Source organism: Haliotis rubra, unplaced genomic scaffold (genome assembly GCF_003918875.1).
Source record: "Haliotis rubra isolate DU_JTF1 unplaced genomic scaffold, ASM391887v1 Scf423, whole genome shotgun sequence".
Classification (NCBI taxonomy): domain Eukaryota; kingdom Metazoa; phylum Mollusca; class Gastropoda; order Lepetellida; family Haliotidae; genus Haliotis; species Haliotis rubra.
In genome coordinates, this window is record NW_025767106.1 from 186,309 (window position 1) to 208,962 (window position 22,654).

General features: G+C 39.4%; 1 protein-coding gene across 1 annotated transcript; it reads left to right on the forward strand.

Moving 5' to 3' along the window:
* The first annotated feature begins 1,874 nt into the window (after positions 1-1,874).
* On the forward strand, positions 1,875-9,000 carry LOC124288760. Its single transcript, XM_046725292.1, has 4 exons — positions 1,875-2,249; positions 5,068-5,179; positions 6,252-6,409; positions 7,824-9,000. The coding sequence occupies exons 1-4, from the start codon at positions 2,204-2,206 to the stop codon at positions 7,892-7,894; spliced, it is 387 nt and encodes a 128-aa protein (XP_046581248.1). The 5' UTR covers positions 1,875-2,203; the 3' UTR covers positions 7,895-9,000.
* The last annotated feature ends 13,654 nt before the right edge of the window (positions 9,001-22,654 follow it).

Consider the following 22,654-nt stretch of genomic DNA (forward strand, 5'->3'; position numbering starts at 1 on the left):
CGGAGATGAGATTTCTGCAAATTCCATTAAAATAATCTTATTTCATAATTAAATGTTCCTTACATTAAAATTACTTCTTTTGTATGTAAGATTTTAACCTTTAAGAGACATGAATTATCATATCCCTTCCAAACAAGTGTAAGAATGAAAGTCTGTGGGTGCAGTTTTGTTAATTGTCCCATCAAAGAATCATTAGTGAAGTTACACTTTTTGTAAATAAATAAAAGTTCAAATAAATTATATACAATTTCATCCTTAACAAAGACTTTCACAAGACATTTTAAAGTGAAAATTTTGGTTGCATTTCCTTACGCCATTCTCCACAACCCCACCCCTCCCCCAATAATATACATATGTTGATAGGGTTCAGGGCGTGCTCAATGCATCAGTTACTGATAGATCTATTCAAACGAACAAATGTTCATAATAATGGGATGCAATATAAAATGTTGATTAATCCTATCCGATTTTGTATAGCTGCCCTTAGGGACCGTTCATAATGTATGGCTTTGGGGTGATGTTGATTTTTACGTACAATGTGAATTACAACCCCCCCCCAAAAAAAAATAAAAGTGTATGAGTCATGTACATTATCTATGACGCCCTCTCCCCTTCCCATAATTTCTAAACATAGTGCGCGTGTACAAAAATGCTGACCCCTTAGCTCCCCTGAACAAAATGGGTGACACCCCACCCCACCCTCCAACCCTTACAATCAACACCCCACCCGCAGCCATATATTTAATTATGAACGGTTCCTTATATTGATGTACTTCATTGATTATTTGAAAATGTATGTTTGCAAAATTCAAATCAGGTGATGGGTACGAAAGGAAATCTTATTCGATTATATAATAAAATGCCAAATATATGCATGCAAGTAGTCCAGCAAATATTAATGTTAGTGATTACAGATCATAGAATAACAAGTTCAAGCTGCTAAGAAGGGCTCAGTGAATTATACTCATTCTGAAGTAAGTATGCCCTGTATGTCTGGTGTTTGTTACAAACACCTGCCACATTTAGGAATCTGAAATTTTATATTTTATCATGTGAAAAGTTTTAAATGATCATAACTGGCAAATCATTAATGATAATGGCAGTAATATTAACGCATAATGGAGGCTAAAAATGTTTTAGAAAAGGAAGCCATTAATTGCTTGGAGGCCATGAACGTTTAGAGATGAGAACTTAAACTGGACCTTTTAACTCTGACAATGAACAGCATGGTATTGATTGTGATGGTAAGTCACTGAATATACACTACCATTATTTACAGATCACCACTTGTCATGAGTGTACATGAACCTGTATATCTTTATTGCATTTCAGAAGAAATATTCTCTGAAAAGTATGAGCAAGCAGCATACCAATCTCTTGAAAACTCTCACAAATAGCATAGAACAAATATCTTACAAATTTTAAATCCATAAAACAAACTTGAATTATTATACATGCATCCCCATCCAGAAAGAATTTAACGTCCTTGAATGATGACAAAATTCATTTTTTCGTTCTTATTTTAAAGAAATTATTTACTGTGTTGTCACATAAAACACTGTGCATTACACATATTAGTATAATTATTAAACTGTATAAAGGTTCCAGTTACATTCACATCATATAGTTTCTGGTTATATTTGTGTACATACACATACATTGTTAAAAAGGAATAATTAGCTATATTTCAAAATATCATTTGATATTGCAAGTTGAGGAGCAACCATTTCTGGGAATGAGTCAATGAATCATTATGAATAAAACTTGAATGAATGAAAAAAAACTGACACCTAATTAAATCCCGCAACCTCAGCCAGGAACATTAATTGGTCGCTCCCTTATTGTAAGTCGGAACCCCTAATCACCCCATCCCAAAGTAGAGTAATTACAGCAAAGTGTATGAAAATGAATCTTATTCCGTTTCAGTTTCACATTCCTACTTTTCTTGCGCTGCTATATTTAGCTATTGAGGCGGACATTGACTATGGAGCGATGCCTTTGGCACTTTTTGGCAAACAGTAGTTAAAATATAGGACACGTGTTGTGCAGCTGATTTTACTCTGAATGATTGTTTGTCGATTACACAGTGAAAGCAACACGCATAATTCTAGTTATCCCAGTTCTGGTCGTATCTTAGTTCTGGTCGCTACAGGTGACTGTTAACAGATGGATAACATACCAGGGAAAATACCGGAACAGAAGAATGAAGTACATTGTGTATCTCATTTTACCGTTTATCTACTTCACAGGTAGGTAAAATATACCGGTATTTGAGATGTTCAAACACGGTGACGTGCACGCCTTTAGTTCGGACAATGAATGGAAATGTGAAGAGAAAAACATTGTGAAAATGCAATAGTCTTATCAATGTTGTTTAAGGCAGTGGTGCATTTAGTTCCATGGAACAGATAATTTTAGAAGCGAAGTAAAGTTATTGACTATAGACTTGCACAGGTGCTACAGAGATTTTTACAGGAATTGCTATTTGCGAGTTCCAGTTTATTGGCGTCTTGCCAGTCCGTGTGTCGATAATGGAGGTGTGAGTGTATACAGTTCTACCAATCCATGATGGCAGTTCTACCTATTGATTCTTGTTTCGCGCTTGTGGCTCAGGCTATGCATTTTCATAATGGACTCACTTGTGAAAGGGAACGTTAGTGGAGTCGATCCGTGCAATTATACTCGAGCGTTATGGAGATAAAACCCCAACTAACCCAATGCTGGGAAAGTGTTACAGGCAATGTGTGTAAAGGTTTATCAGTTCTATAGTTCATATGAATAAACTTGTATTCCAGCCAAGGCCTACATCGAGTTTATACGCCGAGTGCATTTTCTTTGACGCACCTTTCCGCAAGAAATTTGAGCGGAACAGTTTTAGGCAAAAACAAGACGTTTCTACCCTCGTTTATGCCTAAATCCGTTGTGCCACTCTGCCTAGCGAAGTGCGTCAAAGAACTTGAATTCGCCGGCTAGACTTCGAGCACACCTTGGTATAGTGCAAAGTCGTCTAGTTATATGCTGGACTAATCAGTTCTAATGTTTCAAAACCATTTTTAGTCACGATATGACTGAAATACTGCCGATGTGACAATAAACTTTAACTCACTCACTGTTTTACGCAACGTTGCAGACGCCATCTATCAATCGTTAATTGCAAAATTAATTGTATCATGAAGAATAGCATGAATGTAACGTGAAGCATGTATGATATGTTCAGCTATAGGCGATATACTCTTTAAGGAAGGAGGGGAACTTCATCATTGAATTGGGAGATATATCGGAGTCAATCAATGTTGATATGATAACAATGAATGTTTTGAGAGTGCATCACCACTTGCACTTCCTTATGACAATATTTGTTTTTACAGTAATCGCTCTTGAAAGATGATTGGTGTATGACGTGAAATTGGCATGTGTACGGTTTTCATCTTCAAACATAAAGAAACCCCGGTCAGAATCAAACACTATCAACTGTGTGATGCAAGATGAGTGAGTGAGTGAGTTAAGATTTAAAGTCACATCGGCAATATTTCAGCCATATCGTGACTAGTTCGAATTTCATAATATACTCATGCCAATAATGGTTGTCACCCCCTTCAACATTTTTAATTGGAGAGGGACGGGGGTGTGGGGGTTGGGGTGGGGAGGGGGGGGTGACAACCATTATTGGCATGAGTATATATACATATAATATTTAAAACCCTGTCAACAAAGGGCAGTAAAATTACTAGGTTATCACAAATGAGGTAAAACTAGCTACCATATATCTTTAAAAGTAGGAAAATATATTTGAACAAGATGCAAGATGATGACCATTAATGGTCTACAGTGATTTATCGACCTCCTTGAAAACCGTCAAAATATAGAATGTCACCCCATTCATATGAATGGGGCTACTGTGTTGTGCACGTGTATCCCATGCGTCGTGTTTCGAGGTGGTGATACCGAGAAATGGTGGTGCGTTCATAAGATGTGTGTCTTTGAAAAGTGTGTTGACGCTTATACATCCTATACAAATTGAGTGAGTGAGTATAGGTTTAAGCCGCTTTTAGCAATATTTAAGCACTATCACGGCGGGGGACTTCACACATCGTACCCATAAGGGGAATCGACCCCGTCATCGGCGTGGTGAGCGAACGCTTTAACCACTTCCGCACCGCCCTTATCCAAATTGAATGTTCAGATTCCCAAACTTTATTTTAAGAGTATCTCTAACATAGTTGCTATGTTCAAACTTTGTTCCTAATTTAAATTTCTTGAAATGTTACTTTGGTTCATTGATCAATGTCGAACATTAATGAATGTGATCAATAGCACGGCCGAAATAATGACATAGAACATAATGGAGGTATTTATTTGCAGATTGTGTATGTAATTAAACTGTTGAGCCACTAGGAATTATGGATAAATATTTTCTGAGTCAGTGTCAGGAAGACTTCCCACAGAACATGTAAACTATTATCGTATCCTATCGAGGAGGACACTTGACCACAGCAACATTACGAAGTGATACAGGTAAATGTAAGCACTAAATCCCGATCAGTATTCTAGATATATCTAGATATCTGCTAAAAGCAAAAAGGACTTGAGCTTCGGGTGTACATCTCCACATAGATGGAGAGCTTGCTACTGGAATGGTTAGGTCACCCCTCTTGTCATGCAGTCGAGTAGAGGGTCTATTTGTCATTCTGAATCTATCTGTTTAGATCAAATATGAAATATGAAATCATTTCCATGTTAGGGTGGATAGATCGTTGGCAGAGAATTTGCTATTTGGCTGTCACTGAACGAGATCGGATCGCCGGTATACCTGCAGCTGAAGTAAAATATTTTTTATTTTTCCAGTCCGGGAAACAAATGGGTCTTATAATGAACCTTAAACTTATATCCACTGTACAAATTAGGAGGTAGTGTGATGTGATGGTGTCACGTTCGCTCGTTGCAAATGAATCAAAGACGAGATGCAAGCGTATGATATATCATAGAAAGTTTACATATATTTCATCGAGCATATTGAATAAAGTATCATTTCCCTTTTAATTATTATGCAACCTCTCCTTCCTCTAGATGTTCTGTGCATAAGCTGTGGTCAGAACATTGACGGCAAACGCAGCACCATCCTCTGTGAGTACGGCTGTTGTGGATCGATCAACAACCGAACATGCTGTGAAAATAAAGGGTACGTATGCAAGATACGTAATACGTGTCATACCTTGCAGGGGGCGATTTAGTGCTTTGATACTTGCACTGGTGCATCCCAATATTACAAAGTGCAACCTAGTTATTAGTCTAAGTTGCACCAGGTGCAAGTCAATTTTTGAGACATAAATGGATAAATCTAACATCATAAGCATAATTATGTCGGCACCTTTTCCTTCTAAACGTTGAATAGCCATGGCACTGATACATTGATATTTTAGGACACCCCTCGCCTATGAAAGCTCTTATAAACAGGGATCAGTTGTGTGGCTGTGTTACTATGGTTTCATGGGTACTATGTCACAGAAATATGTTAATATGCACTGAAACCTCTGAAGTTTTAACACACTACATCATTTTAAGTGATAGCTGACAGATTTATTGCACATGGCTGTGTGAAACGCTAAGCCTCCTGTCACCTTTAATTATTCAAACCTTGATTGAAAATAACCATGGATAGCAAAAGTAAACAACAGGCAAGTATTAAAACATTTTTCCTGAAGAAATCAAGTGAAATGGCTGACAAACGTGGTAAACAAAACTCGGACACTGAGAAACATGCCAATACGAACATGAGTGATTCCATTGACATTGCCAATGCGTGTGGCATTTCGAGGCTGGGTGATATAACTACAGATGATGAATGGAAACGTAAATTAAAGACAAATTAAGAAATTTAATGAAGAATGAAAAAAACCCATTGATTAGTTGCATTATGATGAGATTGAAAACATCTAAATAATTCAACAGCATATTTCTTTCATTATAGTATTCCAATAAAAGCAGTGCAATTGGAATTTGGCTGATGCAACTAGGTTTCTATCTTAGGTTGCACCTGATGCAAGTAGGTTAACATCTCTTAAATCGAGCCCTGCCTTGTGGGCCATGTCTGACCATATTCTTGTTCTTCTAATACGATTATACCACATGCATATGTAATCCAACCCATTGATCACAATTACACTGTTGTCAGTTTCAACGTTTCGATATTTTATGTAATTAGCGATTATGGTTTGTTTTATTGTATGGTTCCGTTGCCTTGTATGTTTCAGAGCTTTACCAGGTTCAACAATAGCTGGTATAACCATTGCTGTCGTTTGTGCAGTTGTAGCCATTATTGTCATAGCGTATGTTTGTGAAAGAAAATATTACGGCAAGAGAGGACGCTCTGGAAATCCCATCAACCCCTACACTCACGGAAGAACGCCGGGTAATTGTTCAATCAAACAATCAAGTTTATTTTAAAAAAAACACTCACTGTGGTATATGGATATACATATTTTTACAAATATGATGTGACTGTACACATTTACAATGTATTTTGAGAACAATAGTAATAATACTAGACAAGGGTAGATAAATTTTGATAGTTTACGGATATTTGACATGCGGCGGTGTGACAGTTGCCCAAGTAGCAAGTCAAGCTTATGAAAGTTGGGATTTACATAATAGAAACGTGGCATGTACAACTCTCGCTTTCTTTTTTAAATTATTGACATTCAAAGAGGTAATGAAATTCATCACCAATAACATGTAGTGTGTCACACAATTCACATAATCTGTTTTCAAAAGGGATATTTGACCATCGACCTATTTCCACAGGCAAATGATGATTACCGGTACGGAATTTAATGAGAAGTTTAATAGGACAGTTTTGATGAACGAAATAGGTATTCCTCTAAACCGAACATGGGTTTTATACAGCAATATAGGTAACCTTTATGCGAAGTTGACCGATTAGCCTGCCATTTGTTGAGCATGTATTGTTATAGTTGAAGTGGTTTATTGAAATATCAGTAGACGGGTGGCGTCAGTGATATAGGTCAATGGCCGCCTGCCACGTTAGCTGAACTTGGCAAGGCCCTACAAGAGGATTGAGATTGTCATGAATGACTGCTTGACAAATCCTTGCGGTTTTACACTCTACGAACCCACAAATGTCAACTTTTTAAATTCCTCAAATTACACTAATTGTCCTTCAACATCATTGACGGTCAGCCCGTCAAAATCCGGGTGAGAATTGGTCTTCAGTAACCCACGCTTGTCCTAAGAGGCGACTAAAGGGATCGGGTGATCAGGCTCGCTTGCTTGGTTGCAAAACGGCATCGTGTCCCAATTGCGTAATCGATGCTCATGCTGTTTATCACTGAATTGTCTGGTCCAAACTTGATTATTTACAGACCGCCGCCATATAGCTGGAATATTGCTGAGTGCGGCGTAAGTGTAAACTCACTCACTCACTCTTTGACGGTCATAACATCTAATCTCATTCTTCATTAACGACTGTAAAATGTTCGTACTGGAAACAACAATCTAAAGTTATTTCCAGGATTTCATTACTTGTTTTGGTTTATTTACAGTCACCTATGTAGCCTATACAGTTCATATGATAATGCACTGATAGGCGATACTACGAGTGCTTCTCGATATCACTGGTCTTAAGAGTCATGAATTAATAATTGCCTGTACAAGTACATTGCAATACTTTCCTTTTTACTATATGTCTATAAAGCTATTCATCAACGATGCTGACGTTATATTGATGTCATATTCAGGTGCATGAATGTTGATGCAATGAGAAAAAAATAGATTCTTTTATACCTGGCCATGTGTTGTATTTCCAGGGGTGAATGACCTACCACCTCCCAGGAATATTGGCATGTTCCACGTTCCTGCACACAGCACACGGAGATGAGAGCCTGCAATGTGGAGACAGTCTTTGATGCCTATCGAAGAATGACAACACGAACTTCGTGTTTAGTGAGACAGAAGAACATTGTTGTACTGTAATGTCTATTATTTCCCTGGCAAATGAGGAACCGAGTTCGAATCCCGCTATCATGAAATAGCAATTATAAGTGAGACCTCACTACTGTGAAGTATGTACGATAGTTGACCGTGGGTAGTGGCACCAGCATTGTATATGTTAGAATCGACGCGTTCGTCAATATATAGCGAGGAACCAGATATAGTCTGAAACTTCGCGTGAAGATGTTGAGGTAATTATCACGCAGTTAGCAGATAGTGTGATTCACCGTGTCTGTCAAATATACATGTTTTAGACTGTCTCGAACAGTATTCCAGTTACATTAGGACGTGCGGGATTGATGTGAACAAAGCCTGCAGTGGTGCGGATCTCATATGTTAACGTCTGTAATGCTTGCACGATGCTGACAAGCCTGGAAACATAACCAAGGCAAACAGGACTCGAATTTCTTCTAAGGGGCCTGACAATGCACAGCAGAATACGGGGCCTTAGTTGAGTTGCCCAAGTTCAGACTTCCTATAAATATATTCAGTGAACTTATCATAAGAGCGTACGCCAAATCACCGATGTCAGCCTGTGCCGTTGTACCTCAGAACTGTCACTGCGATTATATATAACATACGTATGTACTTTACTTTACGAAATAGCTTTATATTACTGCTGATGTCAGTTCAATGCACACAAATTGCCTTGTCAGCGGTTATACGACATGCATGTTTATATGTTTCAAATGAATAGAGGAAACATGTAGTCTAAGGTGCCAAGAGTTACCTCCCTTATATTACAGGCGTGCAAGAAGCACATATTAGATTCGCGCTGATTGATGCTTGGATGCAGCGTCATTTTAGGACAGTGTTGAATGTCTCAATCCTGCGTCATCCTTCTATCTTAGATCGGTCTTTCCACATCGCACTGATGTCAAGACCGAAACACATTTTTTGATTATATATTGAATAAACTTTATGGATAACAACTTCTTTATTTCATGAGTGCGACGTTTGGATACAGATTATTGTACCGTTGTCAAGCAGGAATGTAACGGTACAAGAATCTGTATCCAAACGTCGCACTCACGAAATAAAAGAAGTTGTTATCCATAAATGTTGTTCAATACAATGTACTTCCCAGCTTCTAAAATGACACTAAAGAAGACCGAAATGCTGCAAACAGCGGCTTTCATCCCCAATCACACTGCAAACTTAAGTTTGAAATACGTATCAGGAAGTTGGTGGGTTGGTGTGTTGTTAAACGCCGCACTCAGCAGTATTCCAGCCATGTGGCAGAGGTCTGTAAATACTCGAGTCTGGACCAGACAGTCCAGTGATCAACATCATGGGCATCAATCTACGCAATTTGGATACGATGACATGTGTCAACAAAGTAAGCGAGCCTGACCACCCGATCCCGTTAGTCGCATCTTACATGTAAGGTATTTAGTATATGGTGCATCATTCTGGACACAGAACTGCGGTGCACAACAGTACCTCAGTGTGTTTAAGTACGACATTTACTCAGGCAATGGGATCGTAGTTGATTAATGGGAAAAAAGTGTTCCGAGGGCCGAGTTTGGATCCCACATGGGTTTAATATGAGAAGCCATTTCTGGTTTCAACTGCTGTGATGTTTTACCAAATACGCAAATTCATGCAATACGGGCGACATCTTGTGAGTTGTCTTTCTTCTAGGTTTTCTTTGGTTCATCTCTAAAAACTCATATATAGTCTATTTTTTATATGTTATTATGTATGTTTTGATACTGACACAGCTTACTGTTTAATAGTGTTATGTTGTTGGTGGAAATAAAAAGATTTACATTTTGTTAAATTTTTGTGTAGTATATTTTTTTAACATCAAGGGTTAATGATGGTTCAGTCAAAATGCTTTGTGCAGAGTTACGTCCCTTATTCATATTGAACCCATGGGAGAGGGTTCTGATGCCCGTTTGACTTTGTATCATGTTTTTTCTATACCCATGCAAGTATTAATGAGAACAGTTTGGAAGTCTTGCTTCTTTATAACGTCATCGTCCATATCCCCACAAGATCCACTGAATATCAACCGATAAATCCATCGTAAAAAATGTTAAACACAAACTACTTGAATTCATTTAATGTCGACATTGCACATTCAAATCAGGGAACAACATCACTTTTGTCACTGGTTCTTCAATTTAAAAAGGCACCCGTGAAGAGACACCTCCTCGTGGTGGGTGCTGGGTAACGCCGAGAGCTCTTCGAACCCCCGTTGTGGACCCGGGGGTATATTTGGTCCACCAACCCGTTTGGCCGTGGGTTGCGCCCCTGTGTCGGTGGAGGACGGGAGTCTGGTGGTTGAGGGCACTGGAACCAGGACCCAGTGTTCCTGTTGCCCAACACACCACTTTAGACGGGTGGTTGAATGGGCCCGGTTCAATCAATCGGCTGGTCATGCTAAGCCCTGTACATGTACATATTGCTGCAAAATTTTAGACATTTTTCCAAATTTTTGTCAGTGGTCTTAGCTTCATGATGATATATTTATATTTTGATTGTACAACTCCAATTTAGTAATTTGCCTAGAGTCCTATGTGCAGAAGGCAGTGGCTCATGGGTCAATCCGGTGGAATAATTGCTTGTTGATTATCCTGCTTGAGTATATCATCCGGGTATCCTTGGTGCTGCAAGTCGGAGGCCCGCTTGTGATTAGCATTGTCCTTGTGATACTCCGTGGTGGGTGGGGAGCCCGGAAGATGAATCAAAATAAACTTACCATGGATTACCAACCCCCCACCAAAAACAAACGTCCACTCGATAATGATGATGAGCAGAGACCATCCAAACCTGCAGAAAATTGGCCACGTTTCCTGGTTCTCGACACTGTAGACGAGACACCACAACAGCTGAATCCTTTTGTGATTTCTAAGGGCATATATGGCATCGCAGGGGAAGTGAAGAACATAAAACGCTTGCGTTCGGGATCTTTATTGATCGAATGCATTAGGAAGCAACAAGCCACCAACCTGATGACTACAGAAACATTTGCTGGAATCCATGTTTCCGTTACTCCCCACAGAACACTGAACACCAGCAAAGGAATTATAAGAGATAGAGATCGTTTGTTGGCCGAAATGTCAGAACATGACATCGTATCCGAAATGAAAGATCAGGGAGTGACATATGTCAAGCGATTCACCACCCGCAAGAACAATGCCGTAATTCCGACTAACACGTACCTCTTTTCGTTCTCTTCACCAAATCCTCCAGAGTCTGTCAAGGTTGGTTACTGTAATATCACCGTTTACAAATCCCTTGCGATGTTTCAGATGCCAAAAATATGGTCACGGTGTCAATACTTGCACAAAGCCTATAACATGTGCTCACTGTAGCGAAACTTCACATGTAACTGAAAATTGTGATAGTACCTTTAAAAAATGCACAAATTGTTCAGGTAATCATTCATCCTTTTCTAAAGACTGCACAATCTGGAAAAAAACAAATGGAAATAAACAAGGTTAAATTTACTCACAACATTAGCTTTGCTGATGCTAAAAAAGCTTGTTGAATCAACAGTACCAAATGATTCATATGCATCAGTTGTCAGGACACCCTCCGAAAGCTTGTCAAAAGTAAATTCGCCAGTATCCAGTATTTCCATAGAGTGTCAAACAGACTTGACTTGGGTTACCAACGACAGCCCTCAACGTCTGACGCCTGAACAGTCTAGTCAGACTTCCGAGTCGACACAAACCAAAATTCAGGATGAAGCACAATTATTGTCTCAGCCCAGTCAGAACATTCGATCTGAAATAATTTCAAAGACAGTGGTAAAAAATACAGACAAACCTAGGACAGAAAGTGTGAAAAAACCCTCCAAGGGTTCTGAAAACCGTATAAAATTATCTAATAAATATGGTTCACTCGAGGTAATGGATGTGTCAGAAAGCATCCATCCCAGGGCACATAGCTCGTCGCCCTCGAAGAAAGTGAGGGGTAGGTCCCCTATCAATCCACCTAAAAGATAGGCCATTTTACTAATATCGTGCAGTGGAATTGTTGAGATCTGAGGACTAATTTTAATGAACTACAGCTATTAGTCCAGGATTTAACGCCATCAGCATTATGTCTACAAGAAACGCATCTGAAACAGACGGATAATTTTACTTTACGCCAGTTTACAGTCTATCATCATTATTCTACCCTGGGTGATAGGGCCTTTGGAGGATCTTCTATCCTTATACGGCAGGATGTTATTCACAGCCCTGTTACATTTAAAACTAATCTCCAAGCTGTTGAAGTGCGACTTACTCTGGGTGTAGCATTTACATTATGCTCTCTGTATATTCCGCCTTCATCGGCACTTCAGCAGACAGATCTACAGTCACTCTATGATCAACTCCCGAAGCCCTGTGTTATTATGGGTGACCTAAATGGTCACAACCCGCTCTGGGGTAGTAATAACACTACTACTAAAGGTAAAAAAAATACTGGAAGATTTTATCTCCAATAATGACCTATGTATATACAATGATGATTCAAGCACTTACCTGCATCCTGCAACCGGAACCTATTCTTCTCTAGATCTGTCTCTTGCAGACTCTAACCACCTAAATGAATTTGATTGGTCTGTCCATAGTGACCTCTGTGGAAGTGACCACTTCCCAACTATTCTTTCAGAAATAACTCCATCTGATTCTCCATCATATACAAGATGGAATTTTTCGAAGGCTAACTGGCCCTTATTTCAAACTATATGTAAATCGAAATTACGACCTGAATGCTTCAGCGACGTACCTGATCCCATTCAGATTTTTGCTGACTATTTAAAGGAAATAGCTGATGAGTGTATACCGAAATCCTCTACACGTACGGAAACCATGGTTTAATACAGACTGTAGGCAAGCCAGAAAAGCGAGGGAAAAGGCAGAACATTATTTCCGCCATCATCCAACTGTCCATAATTTAAATAAATTCAAAATACTCAATGCGAAGGCCCGTCGTACCTTCAAACAAAACAAACGACAGTCTTGGAGGAAAAATATGTCTCCAAAATTAATTCACGCACACCCATGTCTAAGGTGTGGAACATGATTCAGAGAATAAAAGGCAAAGGTTCAAAATCTGCTGTTCACCATCTTAAAGATGGTGATAACTTAATAACTGACAAATCTAAAATTGCAAATAAGCTTGGCGAAACTCTTGCCAAAAACTCTTCATCGACAAATTATGTCCCCGAGTTTCAGAGATATCAGAAACAACAGGAAAAGACAAACTTAATTTCGAATCAAATAACGGTGAAGATTATAATGAAGTGTTTTCATTACATGAGCTATATACTGCTCTGGAGCAAGCTCATGACACTATACATTATCAGCTCCTGAAACACTTGCCTGAACCTTGTCTGATGACACTTTTAGATATATTTGACCAAATATGGACGTCCGGAATTTTTCCTCCTTCGTGGCGTAATGCCATTGTAATCCCAATTCCAAAACCTGACCGGGATCATACGGATCCATCGAATTACAGGCCTATATCTCTAACCAGCTGTGTCTGTAAAACCATGGAACGTATGGTGAATAATAGATTAACTTGGTATCTTGAAACCAATAACCTTATAACAAATATCCAATGTGGTTTCAGGAAAAATCGTAGTACCATTGATCATTTGGTACGTTTAGAATCCTTTGTTAAAAATGCTATAGTAAATAAACAACATGCTGTATCAATTTTCTTTGATCTTGAGAAAGCTTATGATACGGCATGGAAATATGGCATTTTAAAGGATTTACATGATTTTGGTTTGAGGGGTCGTTTACCTCTTTTTATATCACAGTTTTTAAGAGGCAGGCAATTTCAAGTCCGAGTGGGTTCAACCTTGTCTGACCATTATAATCAGGATCAGGGTGTCCCTCAAGGCAGTATTTTGTCTGTCACGCTATTTAGTATCAAGATCAACAGTTTATCCAAGGTTTTAAACGATTCAATCGATGGATCACATTTTGTGGATGATTTTAATATTTCTTGTCGTGGTAAGAATATGCATACTATTGAACGGCAATTGCAGTTATGTTTAAATAAAATAAATAAATGGTGTCTTGAAAACGGATTTAAATTTTCTAAATCAAAAACTAATTGTATACACTTTTGTAGAAAATATAAGCCGCATAAGGACCCAGACCTATATTTAAATGGCACTCCGATCAAAGTTGTCAAGGAGGCCAAGTTCTTGGGTTTAATTTTCGATTCTCATTTAACCTTCTTGCCACATATCAAATCACTTAAAGCTAAATGTCTGAAGGCACTTGATTTGTTAAAGGTTGTTTCTAATTCAAAGTGGGGAAGGGATCAAATTACCCTCCTTCACTTATATCGATCATTGGTCCGCTCCAAACTTGATTATGGCTCCATCGTATATGGTGGAGCCTGCAAAAGCAACCTAAAACTACTTGATTCTGTCCACCACCAAGGCCTAAGACTTTGTCTTGGGTCTTTTAGAACCACTCCTATTGATAGTCTCTACGTCGAAGCAGACGAGCCTTCTCTTGCCCAACGACGTGTAAACTTATCTTTACAATATCTTACAAAATTATATTCTAACGAATCGAATCCTGCATTTCACTGTATCTTTAATCCTCTTTATGAGGATTTGTACAACCAGAAATCTTCTCTTGTTCCGCCACTGGGGCTCAGGAATGAAGCCATTCATTACTGCTGCCGGCATTGAGCTGGAGAATATAGCTCCTTCTCGTCTTCTTTCTTTTCCTCCTTGGCAATTGGTTAGGCCACAAGTTGACCTAACTTTGACAAAGTTTAAAAAATCAGAAACTAATGAATTACAATATAAACAAGAGTATAATCAATTAAAAAGTAAACATAATACATATAAATCCTTATTTACAGAAGGGTCCAAGGACGGTGGCGCAGTGGCATGTGCCACTGTCATTAGATACCGAACAATATCTTCTAGAATACCGGATAACAGCTCTATATTTACAGCAGAAGCAAACGCCATCTTAACAGCTCTTAAATATATTCAAAGACATCCTAACATAAACAATATATAATCTATTCTGACTCTCTTTCTTGCCTTCAGGCTATTAAAAATCTATCTTGCAACCATCCACTTTTAATTGAAATAATCGAATGATATAATGATCTTGCTACTGGCCAATGCGACATCGTCGTCTGTTGGTTACCCAGCCACGTTGGCATTTCTGGGAACACAATGGCCGATCTTGCTGCCAAGGCAGCACTACACAAATCTGTGACACCACTTCTTATCCCATACTCTGATTACAAAGCTAGCATTAGAACCTACATCCGTGATCTGATGCAGAAGAAGTGGAACACCCAAGTAGGTATAAATAAATTACGTGAAATAAGACCTTATATTGGGTACACCTACTTGGGTTGTCAATCCAGATTTGAAGAGGTCATTATGCGACGATGTCGCATTGGCCACACTAGATATACTCACGAATATTTACTGAAGGGCGAAGATCCTCCGTTTTGCATCCCTTGTGATGAAAGAATCACAGTCAAGCATGTCCTGCTTGACTGTGTTGAATATTCCATCACAAGGGATAAGAATTTCAATGTCAAAACATTGAAAGACCTTTTTTATAATGTTAATTATCATTTAATCATTGATTTTTTAAAAGAAATAGATTTGTTAAAGGAATTTTGATATATGTTTTGTAACTAGATAGGGTTTTATAATTGGTAGTTTAGATTATCAACTTCGATTGTTAGTGGCTGTACCCTCAAAGGGGGTTGAAGTATTGTAAAATTATTGTCCACCTGAGAGGGTACGTAAGTCCCAACACATTTAGAGTAAATTTAGGCTTGCCACGTTTTTAATCGTAGAATATGTGTGCTTTTAATTTATGGCTAGATTTCTCTTCTGTCGCCAATGGCTGAAGGGATGGTGAAAATCCAACTAGGGTCCATGCAGGTAGCAAAAGTAATGTAAGTCCCCATGGTTCCTAGTACGGTGATCTACCTTCAGTTGTTGGCGATCTATAGCCCGTTTTTATATTGTATTGTCTTCGTAAATAAAATAGTTTTACATGTTCATGCTAGTTTTAGACTCCATCTGTGATATTCTAGTTATTTTACAGCCCTTCGATGACTGATTATTTAGCAACTTCAATGTATTGTTTATGTAAAACATTTCTCGTCACTATATGGATGAAATATTGCCGAGGTGACGTTAAATTTTAACTCACTCACTCACTCACTCAAATTTGAAAATGTCCATCACATGTCTACCATACATGACGCTCTTATAAATCTATAACTTATAGGTTTTATTTCTTAAGTTAAAAAGCTCCGTATGAACACATTTGGTATGCATTTCACTGACACTGGCACTTCTGCCTTGACATTGGATTTAGGAGAGAAAACCTCCTGTCTATTTCCACCGTTTGACGTGACTACAATACTGTTTTATACAATCAGGGAGAATAGAAGACGCTGTAGATTATCCCTTATACAATCCGATGTTTAATTTAGTATTACTTTAACGCAAAAGATATTTCTCGCCGCTAATAGCTGCAAATAATTACTGGTCTTAATCAATATGCATTCGTTCACTCACTCACACAACCCGAAAGAAGAATGTAACTGCTGCATTGAATAAGCATTTTGTGATAACATATATACTTTGAGATGACTCACATCTTGTTGTCCAATACATTAACTATCGGCTGGGGAGTGTGAGCTGGGTTTGACACTAACGTTGGACATCACGACACAGCTTGATACTTAAGTTCTCAAGTGAGACCGGAAATATTTAATATAAGGGAAACACAATGAGCATGTATGTTCTTCAAACAGAATATATTCTTCATCTATGCAGATCTACTCGTTTCTCAACCACTGTCTGAACTGGACCTCTTCCTTGAAATACCATTATTCATATGAATCTCAGTACTCCATGACTGGTACCTGCACAGGCCCGAGTTCATATATAAAACAAGCCCTGGTTTGATTTTTGTTTTCATATTTAGTTATTATTTATTTGCAGAAATACAAATTTTATGTATTAGAGATACCATTATTCAGTATTTAACACACCACATTCATTTTCAGAGAGTATATTTGTTTTCTGCGCATTGTAATAAAATTAACGGATGCTGATAAGTGGAATGTCGTATTATACACACTTTTAGCGATTGTTAAAATCTACTTGAAGGGGACTGGTCGTCGTTATAATTAACTGTATTGTCAGTTTACTTCCTTGTAGAGTTGGAACACATGTATACTGTGTACACTAGACTCAGGCCCCATATGTTTGCCGCTGTTATGTCTGTGTCTCATGTTGTCACGCTTTGGCTTTGTATTTTGACTACGAGTGAATTCACCGCAGGATTACGACACTATGGGTAAGTACATCCCCATCTTACCATTTTGTATTTCAGGACGGCAGTATTCTTAAGTCATACTCTGTAAATCGTATTTGGAATGCAAGAACACACACTTGTACAAATATAGTGTATATCGTTGCACAATAAGCCAATGTGTTTAGTTTGTAAACCCGATTGACAGAAACCCGTTTAGCCATGTTTAGAATTTATACTTGAAGACGTTAGTGCATATCTTTGAACAGAAAGTCATATACATATATTTACTCATCGCAAAAAGAAACTTAAAAGGGGTGAAGTGTGAAATAGAAGTAATAATTTGTAACAAGGGCGATTACTCTAAAAGTTTTCGGTCAAGCATAGTGTAGGTGAGTAGAGTTATTTCCCTTTGCTTTCCTGCGGCACACATCCAGGCGTTTTTCAGCTGCTCGCTCACGGCGAGATAAAGTTGACAAAAAATCGTTTTTCATATAGGTAAGTAAATGTTTCACAAAACGTAATAAACGTTCTTAATGCAGTAAATGTTGCTTGGTATTAAATTAACTCTTCAAGTGTAAAATTGAGGCATTACGACATATTTTGAAGAAGAAATATTTGAGAAGTCCATGCATGAAACGTTGCTACTAGCACTGGCGCAATTGTAACACTGTGTTACGTTTGCCCCCATGTAATTTTCCTTTGTGTTATGATAATGAATCAAATGATGATGAAGGTTTTATGTTAGTTCTTTACTAATTTTATCATAGTAGAACATTTTCAGTTTTATGTTGATAGTTATGTTGATAGTTTTAAACCCTAAAGTTTTAATAACTTTGTAACGACATGATAGTGAACTTAAAATGACACTGAGGTGTAAAGCCAAAATGCCAATGTACTAGTTAGTACCAATTAACTTTGTGAACGGTCGACTAGTATCGAATTACAAGAAAAGACGTATACACTTACATATAGTGTTCTATTTATGTATTAAACAGCCATTTGTAAACAGAATTGAAATGTCAAGTTAGCGACGAAAATACACAAACAAAAAAGCACTTGTACACAAACACAAGCATATAAAACATTTTCATGCCTTCAACAAGGCAACAGATTTTAATGTAATTTCTTTTGAATTCCGTATCACTAAAAGCATGCAAGATGCACAAGCAGATTTCATCTTATTTTATTTCAGGATAAATAATATAGCTGAAGGACCCTTCTTTCAAGATTATAATATGCACTTCTCAAATCAACAGAATTGTTTTAATGCCGGTGTTAATTATGAATTATGTTAAAATGGTCAAAATTCTGTACATCATAAAGAAGGAAAGTGACCCAATATTTAACTTGTGAGCAAACCCTGCTCAATACCCATGCATGTATCATGTCTCTTCATATGGCCTCACTCTCACGGCACTTCGTTACCTCAACAAACATGTAATATATCTTAAAGTTTAGACAGGAAATTCAGTAAAACAATGTTCCAGTCATATGTGTATGAGTGTGTATTTAACATCTTGACTGTAATTTGATATGACTTACACGAACCGTAGCAAGTGAAAACATTCCCTGTATATATTGATATGAAAACGGCGGATCTCGGTGGTCTGGAACTACATAACCTAGTCAGATAAAAGCAATTTGAGCGTGTATTATTCTTAATCAGATTTCTTAAGGGTCAAAGCAGTCTAAGATACACACGAACAACGCCTTCTTGTAGTTGGTTCAAGGTATGTTTGCAGTCATGCTGTGGTTGTTTTAGCAACAGAAACTAGATGCATAACCTCTCGTGTTGTCCATGGTCATTGTATAGAACTGCAAATCTCGTTAATCGATTCACGAGTACAGTTTCTTTCATGCTGAAACCTCTGTGCTTCGTGTATACTTGAGCATGAATCCGAAAGCCATTAGTTGCAAGCGGCAATTTTTAAAAATTGAGCCTTTAGAGAAGTCCCTATATCGATCCCCCATTGTGTATACTACTACTGAGGTGCATGCAAAATTTGATGAAAATCGGTGGAATAGTTTCTGAAATATTGACTTTTGAGTGAGCATGGGGTCGCCTCGGGGGAAGTTGCTCCTCCGAGCGCTGTGGGTGTGTGTATATCTCTCTCGGCTCGGTGTACGGGTGGCTACATTAAGCAGAAGAATAGGCATGCAAGACCGATAAAAAATATCATGACGAGAAACATCACACGCTGGGTGTTGTGTAAGGGACTGTGTCATGAGGTACGATCATCAACTCCTCTCTGACGAATGCTCTCGGCGGTCCGTCTTTCAAGTATATAGTTGTACAAGTTCGGTTCGCTGTCTTTGATGTCGACCAGGTCTGCGTTGTACGTTTTCATGACCATATCGGATCGGTGGCGCGTTTTCTGCTGTCTCTCTCGTATTCTCCCGGCTGTGAGTATTGGTGTAAGAGCAGGCCTGCAGCTAAGGTGCGATTGAATCTCTCCACGATGGCTTGGCTATGGTGAGCTTCCGCTATACTTCGTCTCACTTGAACTTTGTGTTTGTCCAGCAGCTGTGACACGGCTCCCATGAACTCGCGTACGGGCTCGATTTGCAATACGGCATTCCATGTGAAGCGACTGCGTTTGTATATGCGTTCTAAGGCTTTGGCGACTTCGTTCGAATCTTTGGTCGTAACGGTTCGGCACGCTATGTATTTTTTTCAGCTTCATCCCCAATGACAGGTAGAGTTGCAGGTTGAGATAGTGTACGACGTGTTTGGACTTGTTCATCAAGTTCAGCACGAGCTTTTCCACCTTAGCCGGTTTGTTGTCTCCCAGCAAGTTTTGTTGATATTTGGACATCCACTCCGGGTTCACTGTCATTCGTTCGGGAGCCAGTGGATAGCTGTTGTGTAATTCGTGTAATTCCACCAGATATTCCAAGTCCACTTCGTATATGTATCCTAACTCGAAGTCTTCGGGGATATCCAGGATGGTATTCATGTTGATATCGGACGGGCAGACGACCCATTCGAATCCCTTGGTGGGGAGATATTGGCTCATGGCCCAGCTGTACAGGTTGTTGGCGTTGAGATAGAGGATGTGTTTGGTCGGTTTGCTCGAGTCGTAGCCTTTCACGTATTGGTTGTTGGCTTTCAGGTATTGTTTGGATGACATTGAAATTCTACCTTTCAAGCCTTTCTCCACGAACATGTGCATGTCGTAATCTGTTAACAATTCCAATTTAACTCTGGTCTTTTTCAACAAGGCGTCCCAAGAGAGACCCGGGGAGGAGATATACCATGCGGGATCCAGGCGGTACTGTTTCGAGCACGTTTTTCTGAATATCTCGAACACGTCGGCTAGTAGCAACACGTCCGTTTTCAAGTATAGGTCGTTGTAATCGCCCAAATTCTTGAAGCCCAGTTTGTCCCACACCTCAAGGGCGTGCACATAATCGTCCTGAGAGATATTGGATTCAGTCAAGTTGTTGTAAAATTAGTCGATTGGAGGTAATCGCGTCTCGTCGATGTATCGATTGGTGATGTCGAAGTCGTTCGGGTTGTTGGCATTCACCAGATTGTTTAGAGAAGACAGCAGGAACTGAACGCTATCGATGAATTTCAGACCGTCTAACAAAAACGACATGTATTTTTCCATGTTGTTGGGGATGCACATTATTTTACCATTGACCTTCGCGATCACCTGCATGATCAAGTGAGAATCTTAACCTGAAGATTGTGAAACATGACGGGGATTTTGATGGTTTTGGGGATTGATTTGGAGCTTCAAGTTGCAAGCTTTGTGGGCAAGTTGCAAGCGTTGTTACTGGTGATGTGACAACTCGTTGCAATCTTTGTGGTATTTACCGGTCATGTCGTGACAATGATCTTAAACGGTATCATCGTTTTTAAGACGTCCCCGGCACACGTGGCAATATATAGCTCGTTGATGAGCAAACTCTTCCCTTGACGTCATGTTCAAGGGAGCGGGGTCCAACAAAGCTTCCCTGATTTTTCTCTCTTCGAGTCGCATATCGTTTTCGCCCGTTGGGACCATGGGAGAGTTTGTTTGTCCCTCGCATCGAACGACCAGGTACCAGAACCATCAGGCTTTATGTTCCTGGATTTTGTGTGTGAAACTTTTTTCCGTGGATGGAGCGACACCGGTGTCGATGGTTTTGACAAGGGCTTCGAAGTCGGCGTAGATGACGTAAGGCAGGGGCATTTGATGTTTGTGGTTGACAAATTTTGGCGTGTTTTTCTCTCCGTCGGGCATGTCGATTTGGACGGCAGTCTCTTCCATGCCACGACAATCCTCCAGGTGTGATTCCAACAGGTCAGCTCGCGTGAAGCCGTGCCGACACCGTTCGCAGAAGTATTTCTTTTCCTTATGCTTCGATTGATCGTACAACAGTCTGCTAAGAGTTTTAATCACCGTGTAGTGATACTTGTCGTCTCACTGGATCATGAATAAATTAATTCTGCACACATCGTCGGACATGGAGCTGATTCAGTGCACGATGGTTTTATTTCTGCCTTCGTGGCCGAAGACGTTGACAGCAAAATTGTTTAGTTTTTCGAATCTGGTCCAGTAGGAAATGGGCATGAAGCGTTCTACGCCCGTGAAGTCAAACCCGGATGCCTCGATAGACAGATAGCTGGAACGCCTGCAAGGATTGCCTGGCGGTTTGTACCTGGCGGCTATTATAACCACCACCGTGCAGTAATTATCAATATTTTTGTCGTCGATGGTTTTAGGGTTAACGATGGCTTGTTTGTTTTTGTAGTACTTTGGCAAGTCCATGTATGCTCCGCCTTTGAACAGCATGTAGTTCACTACGTCCAGGTAGACCGTGTCCACGACCCAGCCCGAGCCCATGTGGGTGAAACGTTCCAGCGATTCTCGTATTTTTGCAAACGAGGTGTCGATGGACATGTCAATGGACTCTGGTTGTGTCGCTACTTCTTGCTTGTCTCTGAAGTAAGGCTGTACGTAAGGCTTGAATTTGCTAGAATTTTGTTGGAAGTTTTGCTAAGCAGACTTTATACGCCACAGGTTGGTTGGTTTTCAACAGGGGTTTGTTGTGTTTCGTTTCGGCGAGCTGTTTCTTCACTTGTTCTCGTTCTTGTTTGCTAGGGATTATGTCGTTTTCTCGCAAGCAGTCCTCAAACGAATCCCTGTCCTTGCAGTGAAACAGGGCAACCCATCGCATCTGTTCCCTCAAATCTTTCAGCACCGAGTTGAATTTCTGCGTCAAAACCCAAACGCTGTGTTTCGTGTGTCAGCCTGAGAAGGCCAGGTACGACAGCACGTCTCGTTTTTTAACCATCTCCTTGTTGGCGCTGCAGTCGTCCAAGACAAACAGCATCGATTCTCCTTTCAGTTTGCCGTAGTAAGTGCGCAACCAGT

Bases quoted from the DNA above. Each gene is read 5' to 3' on its own strand.
- LOC124288760 (XM_046725292.1), top strand. From the start codon at position 2,204: ATGAAGTACATTGTGTATCTCATTTTACCGTTTATCTACTTCACAG. The intron at 2,250-5,067 runs GTAGGTAAAATA...TCCTTCCTCTAG, and splicing joins ACCGTTTATCTACTTCACAG to ATGTTCTGTGCATAAGCTGT. The intron at 5,180-6,251 runs GTACGTATGCAA...TGTATGTTTCAG, and splicing joins ACATGCTGTGAAAATAAAGG to AGCTTTACCAGGTTCAACAA.